The 19815-nt window shown below is 42.5% G+C and overlaps 1 protein-coding gene across 2 annotated transcripts in view; it reads right to left on the minus strand.

Moving 5' to 3' along the window:
- Positions 1-19815, minus strand: part of LOC118664772 (interferon-induced very large GTPase 1-like) — a 47252-nt gene that overhangs the window by 10915 nt on the left and 16522 nt on the right. Inside the window, exon 3 of one of the 2 annotated variants that reach the window (XM_036325259.1) lies at positions 1465-9232. The exons of the other annotated variant lie outside the window; for it this stretch is intronic. Coding sequence (XP_036181152.1) covers positions 1953-9230 — 7278 coding nt within the window. The 5' untranslated portion in view covers positions 9231-9232 and the 3' untranslated portion in view covers positions 1465-1952. Of the gene's footprint in view, positions 1-1464; positions 9233-19815 lie in introns of those variants that run through there. 2 annotated transcript variants of the gene reach the window in all.

Here is a 19815-nt window from a genome sequence, read left to right on the forward strand (position 1 = left end):
AAGTATGTGGCTGATCCTTACAGGGAAATCCTTGATGGCAGCACCACCTAGCATTTTTCTACCCGAAGAGCAGGTGGTTCCATGTACAACTGAGGCAAGCTGGGAGTGTCCTTAGATGTGTGTGACCTGAGGTTTGAGACATGATGGATGGCAACCCAGGCATGAGTTGGAGACATATGGTGACTACTCTGCCTCAGAGACACAGGCTCTGGCCTAAGTCTCATTTCATAATTACTCTGCATAAATGTCTGAAGAATTTATCAAAGGTGATTTTTATTTATAGACAACAAGTTTAGATTGAAAACAAAGTTAATATATGGCACATGATACCTTTTAAAGGCCATTCTAGATTCATTAAACAAATAACAAAAGCATTCAGCAAATGTTCATTGAGCATTGCAGTTTTAGGGGTGCAGTCTTGTGAGAGCCATGCTCCAGGGTAAGCAAGGGGTTCTGTTTCTGTCACCATTTGAATATGATCATATGAGGAGGGCCTTCCAGCTCTTACTGAGACTATTTTCCAGAGAACTAAAGGGAAACTATACTGCTCTAGGACACCTGTTTCCTTTTTAATTTTTCTGTTCAAGGATTTCTTTTGCAGACATGGGTCATTTGACCTCAAACTGAGAGTATGCTTGAAGCTCTTTGGGGATTCAAAGCAGAATCAGCACTGTCTCCAGCTCTGAAGATGCAAGATTTTGACTGCTGTTCATTGTCTGTTTCCACTGGCTATGGAGGGATAGAGAGTGTGCCTGTAAAGGGAAGACTTGGATCCTCTTAATGTCCAACATGAAGACATTTTCTTTGTATCAAGATTACTTTAAGTCATTAGCTTTGAGAACCTAGCATAAGTCATTGTTACAGAAAGTGCAGGTTTGCAGATTGGTGATTTCTTCCCCTCTCAGATTCTTGGTTACCATCAGAGAGCTTTTAATTTGTATTCTGATCATGATCCTGTGACTCATAGTGTGAAAAGTCACAAAGGTGCCTATATTGGAGATAAGCATTTCCTTACATTTTAGTATGTAAAAGAATATCTTATTGAAATAATCAGAATCTAAAAACTATATATTCTTTGCTATTTTCTTCTTAATGGAATAGTTTTTACAATTATTAATGGCATAATGAAATCTGACTTTTGTTGACAGCTGTGAATAAAGTGGCCCTTCTCGCCTGCTCATACACCTTGTTCCAAAAGCCAGTTCTTCTTAAGCTTTTACAAATGCCAGGCTTTGAATACCTAAGCTCTTAGGAAACTTTATGTTTTATTTAAGTGTGGCACAGGGAACTGCCAAGGTGATAGTTACATGAGAAAAACAACAATTCAATTTCTATTTTCTTTATTTGCTTAATAATGTTTCCTGAATTGATACAGGCTCTGTCAAGTCTGTGTTATTATTTCCCAGAACAGAATATGTTTACAAATCACTATGCTTGGGAATCATCTTTCCATCAATATTTTTCCATTCAAGGGTTAACTTTTTCTCAAGATTTCAGTGGCAATTTGTAGCATTCAGCCAAGAACTGTACATTCATTTGAAATGTTCACATAGTTAATCTATAGAAATTTATAGCTGTCTATAATGATTTTGATTTCCCTCCATGAAAACAACTTTCTCTGAGATTGCATATATTATATACTTTAAAATAAAAAGCATTCTGCATAATAGCTTAAAATATGAAGTAGGAATTTTAAATAGATATTATTTGATTTTATTCTATGTTAATATAGTTTAGCAATTTGTTTTTCAACCAGAAGGAATGAGATAAAGAAAAAGAAAGTCTTTTTAACAGGAAATTTTAAATTCTTGAAATGTTAATTGATTTATATTTAGTCATTTCATTTGAAAAATGGAAATAAAGTTTCTCATTGTAAGGAAGAGGTACTTTTGGATTGTTCAGGTACTGTGACTATTGTTTAGATTCTGGTACTCTTTTGTGGGCATTGAGTATTATTGCTTTTCCAGGTCATCAAGCACATTTTGCTTTGTGATATTGGTCCATGCATGAGGGATTTCACCTCTACCTGTAAATTTTTTCTGATATTTTTCTTCTAGGTCCTTTCTGAAGTGACAGACAAACCATTTCCAGTATGGCTGGGTGGATGTGTCTGGGGTGATGCTCCATGTGGCATATTCCCCTCCTGCCTGTCGATAGGTCTTATGTGGGGTTTCACGACCATCCTCCAAAATAAAATAACAGTCACTTGCTACCAAACTAGTACAGTAGTCAATCATAAAGTGGTCTGTGTTAATCCATTTCCATCCTCTGACAGCGTTAGGACGGTGGAAAGGAACACTGTGGTCTCCGTCATGGTTAGGGATTGTGTTTGTACAGATTGCTCCACAGAAGGGACACTGTTTCCAGCAGCCACAGAGATGCTCAGAGAGCATTTTCTGAATGTCAGAAATCATTCCTTCTTCAGGCTTACTCAAACACTCCTGTTCCACTTTCATCATTGCAGGATCCAAAGCTTCACTCATGGCTTCTTTGAGAAACTCAATATCTCTAATCTCCTGGTGTTCAATGCTTACCAAGTCTTTTCGTGGAAAGTTCAAGTTACTACCCAAGTGATCACAGAACAAATCCAACCACCCAGACACAGTGCTGCTTTTATTTTTAGCTCTTGCTGTGGATTCATGAATAGCTGAGAGGATGGCATTCTTTATGTCATCTACACTTATTTTTAAAAAAGTCTTTATTTTATTACTTCTTTGTTCTGAACAATATCTTTCAATATGTCTTTGAATGTAATTCCTAAAAAATGATTCGGGATCATGAATGTACTCCCAGTAATTATCAAAATTTTCTTTTTCTGCCAGGGAGAGAAGAACGTGTTTCTCCAGGTTAGCCCTGTTTCCATTGAATTCTGGGCAGGTAGCTCGCATGTCCCCAGCAATTTTAGGGGCCATTTTCCCCCAAATCGTGTCGGAGACAGCAGGAGTGAGTTTGTGCCATAGAAAATCAACAAATGTTTTGACTGAGGTTGCTCCTTGACAAGAGATCTTAAAACTCATGAAGAAATCATCTTTCTTGCTTTCCAAATAATTTACAGGGTCATTTGCTATTTTGAATGCCCTATGCATCTCCTTAAAATTCTCAGATGCTCTTTGGAATAAACACAAAGATAAGTCAATTTTGTACTTTCTTGTAAATGTGTATCTTTCTTCAGTGGGTGCAGATTTCACCTCCTCTTCTATTATTTTCAGTATTTCATGAAAATAACTTGGATTGTAATCACGCTGTAGCCTTTGGAGTTTTTTAATAGTTTCAGTGTATCTTGAAAGAATGCGGTTAGTAGTCCTATTTATGGACTCTTTATCATGTACTTCAAAGTTCCTTGTAAATACGTACAACCTTTTGCTCATTTTGACATGTTTTTCATAATTGATTTCAAACTCCTTTCTAGACTTTTCCTTCAGTATATTCACCATGTCTGTCTCCTTTTTAAAATAGTCCAAAAGGATGTTTTCAGAATCCACGTCAATGTTAGGCTCTGTGACTGGAGGGGCAGTTGAGGACACACCACAGACCCATTTTTTCCAAAGTTGATTGAATTTGACATGCAGCTCTTCCTCACTCAATTCTTTATCCTTTACAGTTAAAGCCAATTCTCGGCTTCTCTCCAATAATTCCTTTTCATAACCTGACTTTTTGTTATCTAGTATTTCTTGATTCTTTTTGTAACTGAGATGTCCCTTGGCTTTATTTTTGCTCTCAAAAATAAGTGCCTCTTTAAGATTTATTAATTTATTTTCAAAACTTGCTTTCCACTGAATCATTATTTCACTATCTGGGTCTTCATTAAAATATTTGTCAAGTTCTTGCTGGATGGCTTTATATTTTTCTGTAACTGGGTCCTCAAGTGTGCCTAATGTCAGTTCCTGGATTTTGCCATTCATTATCTGGTTGATGAGCTGGTTCTGCAAGTCTAGCACGTAACTCCTCAGCTCCCAGGTCCAGGAATTATACATAGTTTCCAATTTGCTCATGGCCATGACCTCTCGGGTGTTCCTGAAACTGAAGATAAAGTTCTCATTCACTAGGGCTCTCCACAAATCTTGAACTCGCAATTTCACATCTGAGATCTTCATGATGCTTCCCCTCAACTCCTGTTTGGCAGCCATAAGAATTCTGCTTTTCAGATCCTGGACATTGTGGCTGTAGCGAGGATTGGGAGGGGCCATTGGGGGATTGCCATCCCAGAGGTGAGCAAAGTAGAAGACATCAGTATTGACATCAAATTTAATGATATCACCAAAGCGGGTTACATCTGAGCACTGTTCTTGCTCAGCTGCTGTTGCTGCCATTTCATCTAGTCTCTGCTCTAACCGCCTCCGTCCTTCCATAGTTTGGTCTTTAGCTGTGACTTCCCCCACATTCTGATGGATAAAAAGGCAACTTGGGGAGATTTTTACTTGTTTCATCCTCATAAATGCCTGAACAACTATTTGTAGGATATCTTGCATTTCTGATGGATTTTCCCCAAAAATATTGATCAGAGTCAAGTTTCCAAGTCCAATGACAAAGGTTGCCAACTCATTGTCACGATTTTTGGATTTGTTGCTGAGTTCTGGGGCCCGAAGGCCTTCTGTGTCCACAACAAGCACAAAGTCAAAGCCCAGTTCCTCTGTGAAAGTGTCCTCGACATTCAGGAGCTGCATGTAGGCCCCCCGGGTACACCTCCCAGCACTGACCGTGAACTGCAGCCCAAAAAGTGCATTCAGCAGGGTGGACTTCCCAGAGCTCTGTAGGCCAAGGACAGAGAGAACAAACAGCCGTTTGTTTCCAAGTTTCTCAGAGACCTTGTCAAAAAGAGCTGCCACCCACTTTAGAGGCACATATGAAGCATCCCCGTCCATCAGCTCAATGGGAACACCAGATATCATCAGATCTGCAGCAATCTGGGGAAGGGAGAGATAAAGGGTATTTTTAGTGGGGGAAGCTTCTTCCAGAGCTTCATAGATCTGGCCAACCTCTCTGAGAAGTTGCTCAATTCCCAATGTACAGTCACTAATCTCTGTGGAGATAGTTTCTATCTGGTTTTGCCAGCGTTGGAGGTCAGGGCTCTTTGGTGCCTTTTGCTTTTCTGTTTGTATCAGTGACCATAAAATGTTTTTCTTTTCATTCAGTTTTTCCAAGTGTCCTGCAGTCAGATTGTCCAAAAACACACTCAGCCATTGCAAAAAGTAGTGTGTGGGTGGAGTTTCTGAATGATTTTGGAGAATTTCAAGGACAGACTGCATTAATTCATTTAGAGGAAAGGCTCTGGTCAACTGTTGATTCCGTATTCTTTGTTTTTCTGTCTCAATCTCACTCTTGTGTTGTTCAATGCTTCGATTCCCTTTTTCTCTTAGATGATAGAGTTCTTTGTCCTTTTTACACCAACGATGCCACAGGTGTCCCTGAAGGGGCAGTAAGTTTTCCTTCACCTGAGATACATTTAATTCTCTCAGCAGAGCTATCAGGACCTCTGCCTTTTCTTTGGCTTCCTTGCAGTCTCCCTGGTCTCCATCAATAAGGAATCCTTGCTTGCGAGCAAATGGGATACAGTTCTCTAAGCTGAGAGCAGTGCCGGAGAGCTCCAGCAAATGTCTAATTGCAGTAGCAAGCTCCTCTGTTAATTCTGCCTCGTTTCTGTTTCTGAGACCAATAATCACTGTTTGTTTAGATTTATTGGTCATGTTATTTTCTTTATTATCAAATAAACATATCAAAGGTCTTGGTGACTGCCTCAGATCACGAACAATTTTTCGGTTTTCTTCATTGTCGTCAGAAGTTGACATGAGGACAACAATGAGAGAAGAGACCTCCTGCAGAAAGGTAAGTTGCTTCGTATGTTCCTTCGCATCTCCATGGAGATTGGTGAAGGTCACGCAGTTGTCAAATCTGTCCTCATCATCCCCTCCAGGGCAGAACCAGCAGATTTCCACCACTCCTTCCATCAAAAGACAGTCTTTGGTGCTCCCTCTACAATGTCGGTGGAAAAAGACATCATGTTTTCGTTTACTGAGAAGACAGTTCATGATCTGAGATTTGGAAGCTGAGAAGCCATTTCCAACTCTTATAAAGGACACAATGGGGGTAGAGACATGACACATCTGCTTATTCTTGTAATTGATCTTCTCCTTTCTTGGTGATTTCCTTGCTTCCTGCCAGCTCCTTCTAATTTGACTGAGAGACCAGAAAGAGAATTCAATTTGAGAACTGCAAGGATTAGGTATGAGAAGAGGGAGTGCAAACTGGCAAATGGAAAGTTTGGACAAAATATACTGTCTGGCAAAATTATCTGCACAGTGAAGAATTGCCATCTGAACATCCATAGGGTTAATATGGGGCCTAGGATCAGTATCTGAAGGATTAGTATCACTGTCTTCAAATAAGTCTTCATATGAATCAAAAGCCTCATTTTCTTGATTTGAGGCACCTGGATAGACTTGATTCTGTGTGTTTTCGTCATTTCTGAAGATCTGGTATCTCAGCCCATAATCCAGCACTTGTAGCTTCTGAAGGAAATATAAGGGAAGCTCTCTTTCAGAGCTTGGCTGCGTGTTGTATACAGAAATCTTGTTGATCAGATGGAAGTTAGCTCTGCTCATCCTTTTTGGGTAGTAATGTTCTAGCCCTAGACACTGGAGTAATTTTAGGAAGGCTGTATGTTCTATACCTTCCCATTTGCTATTTCTATTATGATGTGGATCGTGGGATTGTTTCTTTTCATGGAAAATACTTTCTAAGTTTTTTGTTATCTCATCCATTTTCAATGGAGAGAGGGTGGCTTCATAATTACCATCAATGAGCAACCTCAAGTCTTTCTCTAGGTTGTCCCAATCCTGATCCGCTCCAGGTTTGGAGAGGACATGGACAACTTCTTTTGACAAAAATTGGCCCATGAGTTGCCTTATTGATGCCAAGCGTTGTGTTTTCTCCTCAGGAGAGACAGCCATGACTCCAGCGGTAGCTGTCAGACCTGTGAGCACCAGGAATGCCTGAGCTCTGTACGTGCAAATACTTTTGAGTTCCTGGTATTTATCTTGGGCAGTTTGCATTTCATCCAAAAGAAAGTCTAACTCCTCACACCCCAGGAGATACTGAAACGTATTGTGTACCACATGGTAACCTGCACCAGCTGCAATGGAAAGTAACAAGAGCTGTGTGTCTGGCTGCTCTGTTTCTTGGAGGTAATTCAAGAAGCAGCCAAGACACAAACTGACCTCATAAGTGGCCTTTCTCTGAGCTTCTTCCACTGTTTCTGCAGACTCAGGTTTGGCCATGGCTTCTTTGAGGTCATTGTGGGTTTTCTTTAAGATTTTAATTAATTCAGAAAACTGGGAGATGTTGATGTGCTCTTCTTCTGACTTTGATTGGAAGACCCACTGCATGATGGAATGAGCCTGAGGAAAGTTATTCACTTTGTAGATGTGAGGATCCAACAGGCTGCGTAACTGAGATTTAATAAACTTAGTTTCATAAATGGAAGACTTTTTGCAAAAGTTAACAGTGTTTACCAGAAAATTCTGTAGAACCTCATCTGTGAGGCAAATATTAACCCAAGTGTCATAAGTTTTTATTTTTTGACTCAACATTTCCATGAAATTTATCAGTTTTTTAAGCTGCTGTTCAGGGTCAGATACCTCCCAGGATTTCACATCCTCTAGGAAAACCCTAGCCTCCTTCCCAACACTCAGTAAGTCTTCTCCATCCTGGGTCTGGGCAGTGATGCCAGTCAGAGCAGAGTAGCTATCCTTCAGTAAGCTAGCCACCTGACATGGATCCTTAAAATCACTTCTGTGGTTGGAGAGGATGATGTCCCAAACGGGCACCAGCTGAAGTCCCCGGTCAATGACACTCCAGGTTTGATTACTGGCAACTAGGCCAGCTTTCCATTGGAAAAAGCCATTTGCTTCTGGTGGGCCACCTGTCTGGGCCACAGATAATTGGACTTTGGTTTGGAGATTTTGGAAGGTTGTGCTTTGGGTGGCAGTTTCTGAATGAGAGCCTGACCCATCCACACCTGCAGCAACTTTCACTCCAAAGCCACTGTAGCTGCCCCTTATGTAACCATTCAGGGCCACTGCTGACTGCTGTTTTACTTCTGCCAGCTGCTCACTTCTGAAACCCTCTGATACGGCTTTCCACCAGTAGATTCCTCCCAGGTGCAGAGGGCCCTGGTTGGCATGAGAGCCAAACCTGTGGAAGAAAGCTTCAGCCCTGTGCCTCAGCAAGGGGAGACTGTCTGTGTCTGCAGGCTGACTCAGAAGTTCTTCAATGCATTTCAGTTCCTGGAGAGCAGCCTTGGAGAACTGGAGCTGATCCATGGGAAAGTGGCAGGAGGCAAGTGGGACATAGCTGAACTTGGTAGAGCAGAAATAGGAGTGCTCAGAATGTGATTGTTGCATTTCCTTGGATTCTGAATGTTTGCTGTGGTCGATACCAGCTTCCATACTAAATCTCCAACCTCCGCCCTTGGCTGAGGCAATTACACTGAAGCCCAGCTTCTCTGTCATCTGGGTGAACTTGGATTCTTCTTGAGAAGATGTAAATTCCCTGGTTTCCATCCGAGTGCCATGCTCAGGGCCAGAGATTAAGAACTCCTTGGGGACACTGAGTAGTTCTTCTCTCTTCTGTATAAGCTCTAATTGGTAGCTGGTTTTGTACATTCCCTGCAGGGCCAGCCCTCCAGATGCCCATCTCACGAGATCTCTATCTGGGAGGTTTTTCCTGTGAGACAGTGTCCCCTCCATGAGGTTGAGTTGTCCCTGCACATGTTCCATCACTTCTCTTAAGGATTTTTCGGGGGGTGGCCAGTACTCTTTGGGAATCTCCATTGCCTGCCTCAGCTCTTCCTCTTTTTTCCTTACTTCCTCTTCTTGTCGTTGCCTCCCTTCTGATAGTAAGTCTCTTAGCTCCTGCAGTGCCTGTTCAGCCTTCTTCTGTTCTTTCTTTATCATTTTCACTTGAGACTCCTGTAACTTTGAAAGGCTATTTGAGTTAAGTAGCTTCTCCAGAGCCCTTTTCTCCCAGGGATGTTGTGCCTGGGATTTCAGCTTCTGCAGGTCTTTTTCTTCTATGTGTTGTAAGGCCTGTGCACAGGTCACACCCAGCTGTTCCTGCAGCTTTGGCAGCCAGTACTCAACTGACAGTCCTACTTCTCTCAGCATCTCTTGGAGATCTTGCCCACTTTTGCCTCCGATAAGGGGCTCATCAGATGTGGAGTCTGCTGTGTCCATCACTGTGGAAAGAAAAGACAATCAGTTAGCCTCTGTCATGAACTTAGGAAGTGTAAGCCATATCAAAATAAGGATAGGAGTACTAAAGTGCAAGTCTCTTCCATGGCAGGTGTGTTTAGTGGTTAGAGCATTGGTCTGTACACCAAAGGGTCATAGGTTACTGAACAAGGGCTGTACCAGGATTTTGGGTTCGCTCCCTGCTCCCAGTTGGGGTGTGTGTGGGAGGATGTTTCTCACACTGATGTTTCTCTCTCTCTTTCTTTCCCATTCTTCCTCCTTTCCTTCCTGTCCCTCCTTGCCTCTCTCTCTCCCTCCCTTCCACTCTCCCTCTTACCTTCCCTTTCACACTCTCAGAAAAGCAATGGAAATAATATCCTTAGGTGAGGATTAACAACAGCAGCAAAAAGATGCAAGTCTTTAAGGCTTTCTCATCCTTTCATTTCATTGTTTTATAAAATATACTAGAGGCCTGGTGCATTCGTGCCCTCGGCAGGGTCCCTCATCCCTACCTGCGCCCTGTCGCAGTCTGGGAGCCCTCGGAGGATGTCTGTCTGACGTCTTAGGCCAACTCAGTCGGACATTCTTAGTGTTGCTGTGTAGGTGGGAGAGGCTCCCACCACCGCCGCTGTGCTTGCCAGCTGTGAGCCTGGCTTCTGAGCGGTGCTCCCCCTGTGAGAGTGCACTGACCACCAGGAGGCAGCTCCTGCATTGAGCATCAGTGCACATCATGGCGACCAGTTGTTCCGCTGTTTGGTCGATTTGCATATTCGCCTTTTATTATATAGGATTAGTGTTTTAAAAATTTGGGGTGTGTGTGTATATGCCTCCACATGTGCACAAACAAGAAGATATCTTTGTGGGTGTTCTCAACATGGATTGCTTTTGTAGTTGTCAGGATGAATTGCAACTTAATAGCCTGGGTTTTGGCACTTCCTATTTAAACAGAATCAGTTGAATGGAGAACATTAAGGGGACACCAATTATTATCCCACAATTAGTTTCTATCAAACCTGTGTTGAATGGTTCCCTCATTGTTTCTGTCATTTTTTGTGCCATCCTATATGGCTTGCGAGCGCAGTGGAGATGACGGGAGCCTAACCCACCTCCATGGCAGTGCTTAGGAGCAGCGAGCCTGGCTTCTGGTTGAGTGGCGCTCCCACAGGGGAAGCTCTGCTCAGCCAGAAGCCGGGCTCACAGCTGGTGAGTACAGCAGCAGTTATGGGAGCCTCTCCTGCCTCCTCTACAAGCAGGCGGTAAGGAGCGAGGGGCCCTGGATTGGGATACCCTGGACTGTGAGAGGGATGTCTGATTGCCAGTTTAGGCCCGATTCCCAGGGGCCTAAGCCAGCGGACATCCCCTTAGGGGTCCTGGACTGCGAGAGGGTGTAGGCTGGACTGAGGGAACCCCACCCAGTGCATGAATTTTGTGTACCAGACTTCTAGTTTTATAATAGTTATTTACTCTCCTGTCCTTTAAAATACAGTTCTTGACATCCGCATTATGGTGCATAAGATATTTCTCTTTTTTCCCCCTCCTATTTTGTACAACTAATTAGACACATATCCACAAACAAACGTGCCCCTCTGTTGGAATTTTGGGATTATGCCAAGGATGTCAAGGGAGTCTTGACTACCTGTTCATCTAGTAATAGGCAGAGGACTTCCATATGGGCTATGGAACCAGCAATTCTGCCCAATGGTCTTAGCATGGTTGGAAAACCTTTTTAATGCTCCTCTGGGCAGATGCCCAAAGATGAGAGAGAATTTTCAGAAGTCCAGTCTTTGCAAGGGTAGATTGCAGCATGAGTTTGGGGACATTGCATGGGCTGAGCTATCCGATGGTGGCAATTTCTCCAGTGTGGAAAAGGAGAGTGGTTAGTGAGTGCCTGGCTACCCAAGTTTTGTGGGACATGGCTCGAGAAACACATTGCTTTCCAGCAGCACTCAGAGTACTGTGGCAGGACCTTCATGACCAGGGGAAAGGAAAAGATGGGAAAGAAGCATAGAAGAATATCAAAGAGCATTAAAGGGATAAGTTTTTGCTGATTTGCTTGGACATCAGCAAGAAGGCCTTCCATGTCCTTCTGAGAGAACCTCACCTGAGGATCTTCCCACTGGGTCAGCAGGTACTAACAATGCCTCAAGTGCTAAGCCTGAAACTCCCCTTTACTGCGGCCACCCACTCGTGTACACTCCTGTGTTGAACAGTGAGAGCTAATCTGGAAAATGTAGTGGAATCTGAAAAGCACACTAGGATCTGTGTGCAAGGGAGAAACCACTCACTTGGGATATAGCACCACCTTCTGGAAAACAGTGAAAAGCTAAAAGTTTTTTCTTTAATATCACAAACAGTACAAGGATGTCCACTCCCACCATTTTTATTCAACATAGTATTGGAAATCCTAGCCATAATATTCAGACAAGAAAAAGAAATGAATGCATCTGAATTGGAAAGGAAAAGTAAAATTGTCATTATTTGTAGATGATGCTACTATACAGGCATGGCAAAAGTAGGTTTACAGTTGGGAGTACGAGAAGCACCTTGTGACATTTTTTTTGAGTTAATAAAGCTATTGCAATTATAACCTGTATGCCTTTTTCCAGATGAACAACTGTAAACCCACTTTTGCTCACCCAAGTGTATAGGGAACCCTAAAGACTCCTCCATAAAATTATTAGAACTAATAAATGAATTCAGTAAGGTAGCATAATACACAATGAATTCTCAGAAATTGGTTGCATTTTTATACACCAATAACTTACTATCAGAAAGAGAAATTAAGAAAACAATCCATTTACAATTGCATCAAACAGGATAAAATGTATAGGAATAAATTTAATCAAGAAGGTAAAAGACTCTTACTGTGAAAACTATTACACACCGAAGAAATCGAAGAAGATACAAATAAAGCAACAATGTGGTCATGGATAGGAAAAATTAACTTGATTAAAATGTCTATACTACCCAAAGCAATCCTCAGATTTAATGCAATCCATATCCAAATACCAATGTCATATTTCATAGATCTAGAACAAATAATTCTAAAACTTATATGGAAACACAAAAGACCCTGAATAGCCACAGCAATCTTGAGAAAGAAGAACATACTTTGAGGTATCATGCTACCTGATATCAAACTACTTTAAGGCTATAGCAATAAAAACAGCATGGTACTGGCATAAACATGGACACCTAGGTCAGTGGAACAAAGTAGAGCTCAGAAATAAATCCACCCTTGTGTGCAACTAACCTCTGACAAAGGAAGGAAGAATACAGTGTAAAAACAGCCTCTTCATTAAACGGTGTTGGAAAAACTGGACAGATACATATAAAAGAGTGAAACTAGACCACTTTCTTAGACCATATCAAAAATAAACTTCAGCCAGTTTAAATATGTGGATACAAAACCTGAAAACAAAACACCTAGAGGAAAACTTAGGCAGTATGCTCTTTGAGTACTTTATAATAATAAAAGTGTAATATGCTAATTAGACCGGACATCCTTCTGGATGACATTCCAGATGTCCTTCCTGATGAAGCCGGGCTGGAGGGAAGCCAGCCAAGGTCCTGGGTACCTGAGAGTGGCCGGAGGGAAGCAGCCTGGGTCCCAGGTGCCTGCCTGCGGCCGGACGAGGGAAGCCTGGATCCTGGGTGCTGGAAGGAAGCCAGTGCCAGCATCCAGGGGAAGGAAGGCCTACTCTTGCATGAATTTTCGTGCATCGGCCTCTAGTAATGTGTATAAGTGTCTTATCAGTATGTTATTACAATTGAAACTAGTATAATATTGTATATTAACTATACATGAAAACTGAATTTTTAAAAATTTATACTACATTGCCTTAGTAGAATGAAAGAGAAAAATCACATAAGAGTAGATGCAAAAAAAGCATTTGACATACTACAACATTCTTTCATGTTAAAAATTCTTAACAAATTTGGAATAGAAGGAACACAATTCAACATAATGAGTATGATACATGACAAAATCACAGCTAACATACTCAATGGTAGAAAATAGAAGGCTTTTTAAATAAAAAAATCAGGAATATGATTAGGGTGCCTTCTCACCACTCTTATTCAACACAGTACTGGAAGTTTTAGTTAGAGCAATTAGGCAAGACAAAGAAATAAAAGCCATCCAAACTGGAAATGAAGAAGTAAAATTGTTATTATTGCAAACAATACTATTTTATATATGAAAAATTCCTAAAGACTAACCAAAAAAACCATTGGAACCAATGAATGAATTCAGTAAAGTTGCAGGATGTAAAATCAGCATACAGAAATCAGTTGTGTTATCATACATTAACAATGAAACATCTGAAAAATAAAGAAAGAAAACTATTTCATTCACAACAGCATCAAAAACAATACTTAGGAATAAATTTAAACGGGGAAGTAAAAGATCTATGCAATGAAAACTACAAGGCTTTAATGAAAGAAATGGAAAAAGACACAAACAAATGGAAGATATCTCAGTCTTGTGGATTAGAAGAATTAACACTGTTAAAATGTCCAGACCAAGCAAAACCATCTATAGATTCAACACAATCCTTATCCTAATTCCAATGACATTTTTTCACAGAAGTAATAAAATGCCACCTTAAAATTTGTGTGGCCCCATAAAAAAAAAACCCAAATGTTCAAACAATCCTGAGAAGGAAGAACAAAGCCAGAGGCATTACAATTCCTGCTTTCAAACTATACTACAAAACTATAGTAATTAAAACAGTATGGTACTGGTATAAAAATAGACACCTAGACCAATGAAACAACATAGAGAGCCAAGAATTAAACTTCTGCTTATGTGGTCAACTAATATTAGACACTAGAGCAGCGGTTTTCAACCTGGGGGTCTTGACCCCTTTGGCGGTCGAACAACCCTTTCACAGGGGTCGCCCAAGACCATCCTGCATATCAGATATTTACATTATGATTCATAACAGTAGCAACATTACAGTTATGAAGTAGCAATAAAAATAATTTTATGGTTGGGTCACAACTTGAGGAACTGTATTTAAAGGGCCAGAAGGTTGAGAACCACTGCACTAGAGGCCCAGTGCATGAAATTTGTACACAGGGGGGGGGGAGGGGGGGAGAAGGGGTCCCTCAACCCGGCCTGTGCTCTCTCGCAGTCCGGACGCTCTTGGGGGATGTCTGACTGATGGCCTAAGCCAGCAGTTGGACATCCTTAGTGCTGCCACAGAGGCGGGAGAGGCTCCCAACACCACCGCTGCGCTCACCAGCTGTAAGCCCAGCTTCTGGCTGAGTGGCACTCTGCCTGTGGGAGTGCACAGACCACCAAGGGGCAGCTCCTGCATTGAGCATCTGCCCCCTGGTGGTCAGTGCATGTCATAGTGACCAGTCATTCCGGTGTTTGGTCGATTTGCACATTAGCCTTTTATTATATAGGATAGAAGTCAAAAACACTCAATGGAGAAAGGATTGTCTCTTCAATAAATGGTGCTGGAAAACTGAATAACTACATGCAGAAAAATGAATTGGGGCCCTATCTTACACCACTCACAAAAATGAACTCTAAATGGTATAAAGTTTTTAACATAAGACCGGATACTGTAAAAATTATAGAAATAAACATGGAAAAGAACCTCCTTGACATTGTAGTAAAGATTTTTTGGGGGATATAATTCCAAAACACAAGTGACAAAAGCAAAAATCAAGTGGAAGCACAGCAAAGTATAAAGTTTCTGCAGAGCAAGAGAAAAAAATAGGGTAACATGCAGAATGGGAAAAATATTTGCAAATCATAAGATTGGGGTTTGCATAAGGGGTTAATATACAAAATACAAAACTATAAACCTCCAAAAATTTAATTAAAAAATGGGCAGAGAAAGTAAATAGACATTTTTCCAAAGAAGACATCCAAATGACCAAAAGGTACATGAAAAGATGCGGAACATCACTATTCATCAAGCACAATGAGATATTACCTTATTCCTGTAAGAATGGCTATTATTAAGAAGATGAAAGAACAAATCCTGGCAAAGATGTTGAGAAAAGGGAACCCCCGTGTAATGCTGGTGGCAATAGAAATTCATTGGGCTCCTATGGAAAAGAGTGTGGAGGTTTCTCCAAAATATTAAAAATAGAACTACCATATGATCCAGCAATTTTACTTCTGGGTATATATCCTAGGAAGTGAAAACAGGATATTGAGGAGATGTATACACTCCCATGTTTATTACAGCATTTTTCACAATAGCCAAGATTTTACACACATGCACACGCGTGCGTGCACACACACACGAATATTCTTAGTCTGTTGTGATATATTGCATTGCTCTTTGAATGTTGAACCAGCTTCACATACTGATATTAAATCCCACTTGGTTGTGGTGAATCATTCTCTTATAAGAATGATTGAATTCCATTTGCTAATATTTTCTTCATGAGAGAAGAAAACCCCAGCATTTGTAGAGCCAATCTAGGCTCAGAAACCATGGCAAACTCTATTATGTCCTCACTGACCATCTATCCCAGTGGTATGCTGGGACCAGTCTGTACTGGCTCATGAGAAGCATTTGCTAAATTTTCAGGAATTTTGTATGGCAATTACTAAGCACAGCCATTATGAAAAATAAACTATCTAAGGTCACATCAGCAAATATAAACAGTAAATAGCTCTGAGGGTCAATCCTACCACTGCAACTACAAACAAGCAAGAAAAAAGCCATGCAATTCAACCTTGTTGGAACTCTACAAAATTGTCAAAGGTGTATAGCAACCAAATGAATATCAAATGAAGGAAAAGGCAACTTAAAAGTGTTAGGGAAGGAGACAAAATGGCGGCAGAATAGATGAACGTGTCCCAAGCTTTGTCCCGGAGCAAACAGAATGAGCAGCTGAAATGAATAACATCCAACCCGAATTGGCTAGTGAGACAATTTGCAGCTGGGAAGGGCAGAGGACCCCTGGAGAAAGGTAAAATCAAGGTTCTGGGCAGGAGAGTCTGCCAGACCTCTGAGCCCAGAGGGTCAGAAGGAAACTGCACAGCACCTATCTGCGTCCCTGGGGACAGGCACAGCTTCTGACTGTGGAAAGGAGGTCCACAGGACTGCTGGAGGCAGGGGATTCTAGATCTGGGTCCACAGTCACGAAAGGCCAGCCAAGAAGGGGCAGCCTGAAGGGCTGACCTGTCCGTGCAGTGCCGACAGGAGAGGAGCTCACAGAGGCGCAGTCCTTCCCCTCTCTGTGGCCAGTGCTTTTCTTCACTGAACCTAGTTCATAGGACCTTTTGAATACAGAAACTCACCCGTGGCTGAGGCAGACTTGTGGAGTCTGGGGAGAGGCTGGGGAGAGGAGGGGGTCCAGGAGAAGTGGCAGTGAGTCTGGCGCTGAGTCATACCTGAGCCTGGGATCTGGGCAGCCATTTTGTCCTGAAGAGATAGCCCTCCCTCCAGTCTCTAAGCAACCAATACAGCCACACCCAGATTCCACCCTGAATGGTACAAAGGATTAAAATAAAAAATCTGAATAGTCCCTGAGAATCCACAGACACTTGCCTAAAGAGAGGCCTTCAGTCCCAGCAACAGGAAACTGCAGACAATACAGAAGACTGGGATCTTAAGCCAGCCAAAGGAATGACACTTCACTTTTTCCTTTTTTATTATTATTTTGTTATCTCTTTTTATTTTCTTTTACTTTTTTGTTTGATGATTTATTTTCTATTTCTTTTCACATTATTTTTTCATCACTCTATTTTATTTTTATTTTCTATTTTTATTTTTTATACCATTTTCAAATAAATTTTTTTGTAAATTTATTATTATTATTTTCTTCTCATTCTCTTTCTTCTTATCCACTCATCCCCTTTCTACTTCCTCTAAACTGAATTGAAGTCCTTCCCATATTCATCCAATTCTTAAACTTATTTTCAGTATATAAGCTCAGCCTCTACAGATTCTGCCCCCACCCTCTTTGCTGGGTGTTTGTATTTTTTTGGTTTAATTATTGGTTCTGTGGTGTTTTCTCCATATATATATATATATATATATATATATATATATATATATATTCTCCTTTTTCTTCCTTTTTCTTTTCTCTCTTATCTTTTTTTCTCTCTTCAATATCATTTGTGCTCTCTTTTCTCTCCCCTAGTTCTCTTTTCTCAGGTGGTCATTTATATTGGGGTTATCAGTGTCATGAGTACATTCGTGCTTTGTTCCCTTTGTGTAGTGTCTTGTCGAGGTGAATTTTATCCTGTCTGGCCAATGTGCTAGAGAGCGAGCCACATAACCATACACCTGGAGAGGAAACTCCATCCACAAATGGGTCAATAACACCCCAGACCCAACTACAGAGGCAGGAAAAAGGCAGCCGTGAGGGAGAGAGCGTGAGTGAGTGAGGGAGTAAAAGAGGAGTGTGTGGTCATGTGGTGTGTGTGTGTGTGTGTGTGTGTGTGTGTGTGTGTGGCGCAGTTAGGTCCCACAGGACCTTCGGGAGCAGGCTAACTGGGCTAGCCTAACCTGTCAACTTCTGCTACTATCGCAAACAGTACCAGGAGGCCAGCTCTTCCTCAGAGGCCTCGCCTTTTTGAAGGGGAGAGCTGCTGTAACTGGGAGCCCAGCCTCACCTCCACCCAGGGTGCCCTCATATAACACCTGGAACTCTACAGCCACCTCTGTCAAGGACCTGCTATCTTGGCTGTGTTCCCAGGGTCACCAAGTCTCCAGTCACCCCGGGTGCAGGATCCTGTGAGTTCTGAAGTGCACTCCCCTCTGACCAGCCCAATGCTTTAGCCCAGGGCACTGCGACCATGTGAGCAGCAGACATGTGAGCAGCCCGCCCCAGGGCTAAGAGCAGCAGCCTCACGTGGCCTGCCTTTGTCCAAGGAGCAGAAGCTGTGTGAGTGGCCCACTCCCCCATCCGAGGAGCAGCAACCATGCGAGAAGCCTGCCCCATCCAAGGAGCAGAAGCTGCATGAGCAGCCCACCCACGACTGAGGAGCAGCAGCCCTGCGCAGCCCGTCCCCATCTGAGAAGCAGCAGCTGTGTGAGCAGCCTGCTACACTGTCTGAGGAGCAGCAACCACACGAGCAGCCCTCCCATGACTGAGGAATGGCATCCTTGTGCAACCTGCCCCTGTCCGAGGAGCAGCAGCTGCAAGCAGACTACACCCTGCACCTGTCCATGGAGAAGCAGCTGTGTGAACAACCAGCCCTCATCCAAGGACCAGCATCTACATGAGCAGACACCACCCATGTTTGAGGAACAGCAGCCCTGTGCAGCCTGCCCTGGTCTGAGGAGCAGCAGCCACATGCAGCCTGCACCCGTCCAATGAGCAGAAGCCAGGTGAGTGGCCTGCTGCCATCAGAGGAGCAGCTCATTCCCACCTGAGGAGCAGCAGCCGCATAAGCATCCAATCCTCCGTCTGAAGAGTAGCAGTCGCGTGAGCAGACCACCCCTGTCTGAGGAGCAGAAGCCCTGCAAGCAACCTGCCCCTGTCCAAGGAGCAGCAGCTTCATGAGCAGCCCACCCCATTAGAGGAGTAGTAGCAGCACGAAGCCCACCCCCATCTGAGGAGCAGCAGCCTCATGATCAGCCCACCCCCATCCAAAGAACAGCAGCTGTGCAAGCAGCCTCCCCCCACCAGTCAGAGGAGCCACCACTACTGAAAACAGCACCCACCAGAGGAGCCACTGCCAACTGAGAAGCAGCCACTACCACAACCACCTGAGGAGCTACCACAGCCCAAAGAGCAGCCCTGCAGGGCTTGACATCTAGATCAGTCAATGAGATAAAAAATGGGTAGACAAAGAAACCCTAAAGGAAAGAAAAGGAGGAATTGCCAGAAAAGCAGCTAAGTGAAACAGAGACATACAGTATGTCAGAAAAAGAATTCAGAATAAGGTTCATATAGTTCATAAACCGGATGGATGTAAAAAATCAACTTATGGAAGAATCAAGAAGAAATGAAGAGTGGCCAAAACCGGTTTGGCTCAGTGGATATAGCGTCGGCCTGCGGACTGAAAGGTCCCAGGTTCGATTCCGGTCAAGGGCATGTACCTGGGTTGCGGGCACATCCCCGGTGGGGGATGTGCAGGAGGCGGCTGGTCAATGTTTCTCTCTCATCGATGTTTTTGACTCTCTATCTCTCTCCCTTCCTCTCTGTAAAAAAGTCAATAAAAATATATTTTTTTAAAAAAATAAAGCTGCCAAGAAAATCAGTAAATCATCTCTGTTAAAAAAAAGAAAAAAAAAAAAAGAAATGAAGAGTGATATAGTTGCAATAAAAAACACTGTGGAAAGCTTCAACAGTAGACTAGGAGAAGCAGAGGACTGATTTAGTGAATTAGAAGACAGGGAAGCAAAACACACCCAAACTGAACTGCAATTGGAGAAAAAAATTAAAAGACAGGAGGAGAGCCTAAGGGAGCTATGGGACAACATGAAATGAAGCAACATATGAATAATAGGGGTGCCAGAACAACACGAAGAGGAACAAGGGTTATTAAATCTATTTGAAGAAATAATATCAGAAAACTTCCCTGATGTGGGGAAGAAAAAAGTCACACAAGCACAGAGAGTCCCAAACAAGATGAACCGAAAAGACCCACACCAAGACA

This window comes from Myotis myotis, unplaced genomic scaffold (genome assembly GCF_014108235.1).
Source record: "Myotis myotis isolate mMyoMyo1 unplaced genomic scaffold, mMyoMyo1.p scaffold_m19_p_10, whole genome shotgun sequence".
NCBI classification, from domain to species: Eukaryota; Metazoa; Chordata; class Mammalia; order Chiroptera; family Vespertilionidae; genus Myotis; species Myotis myotis.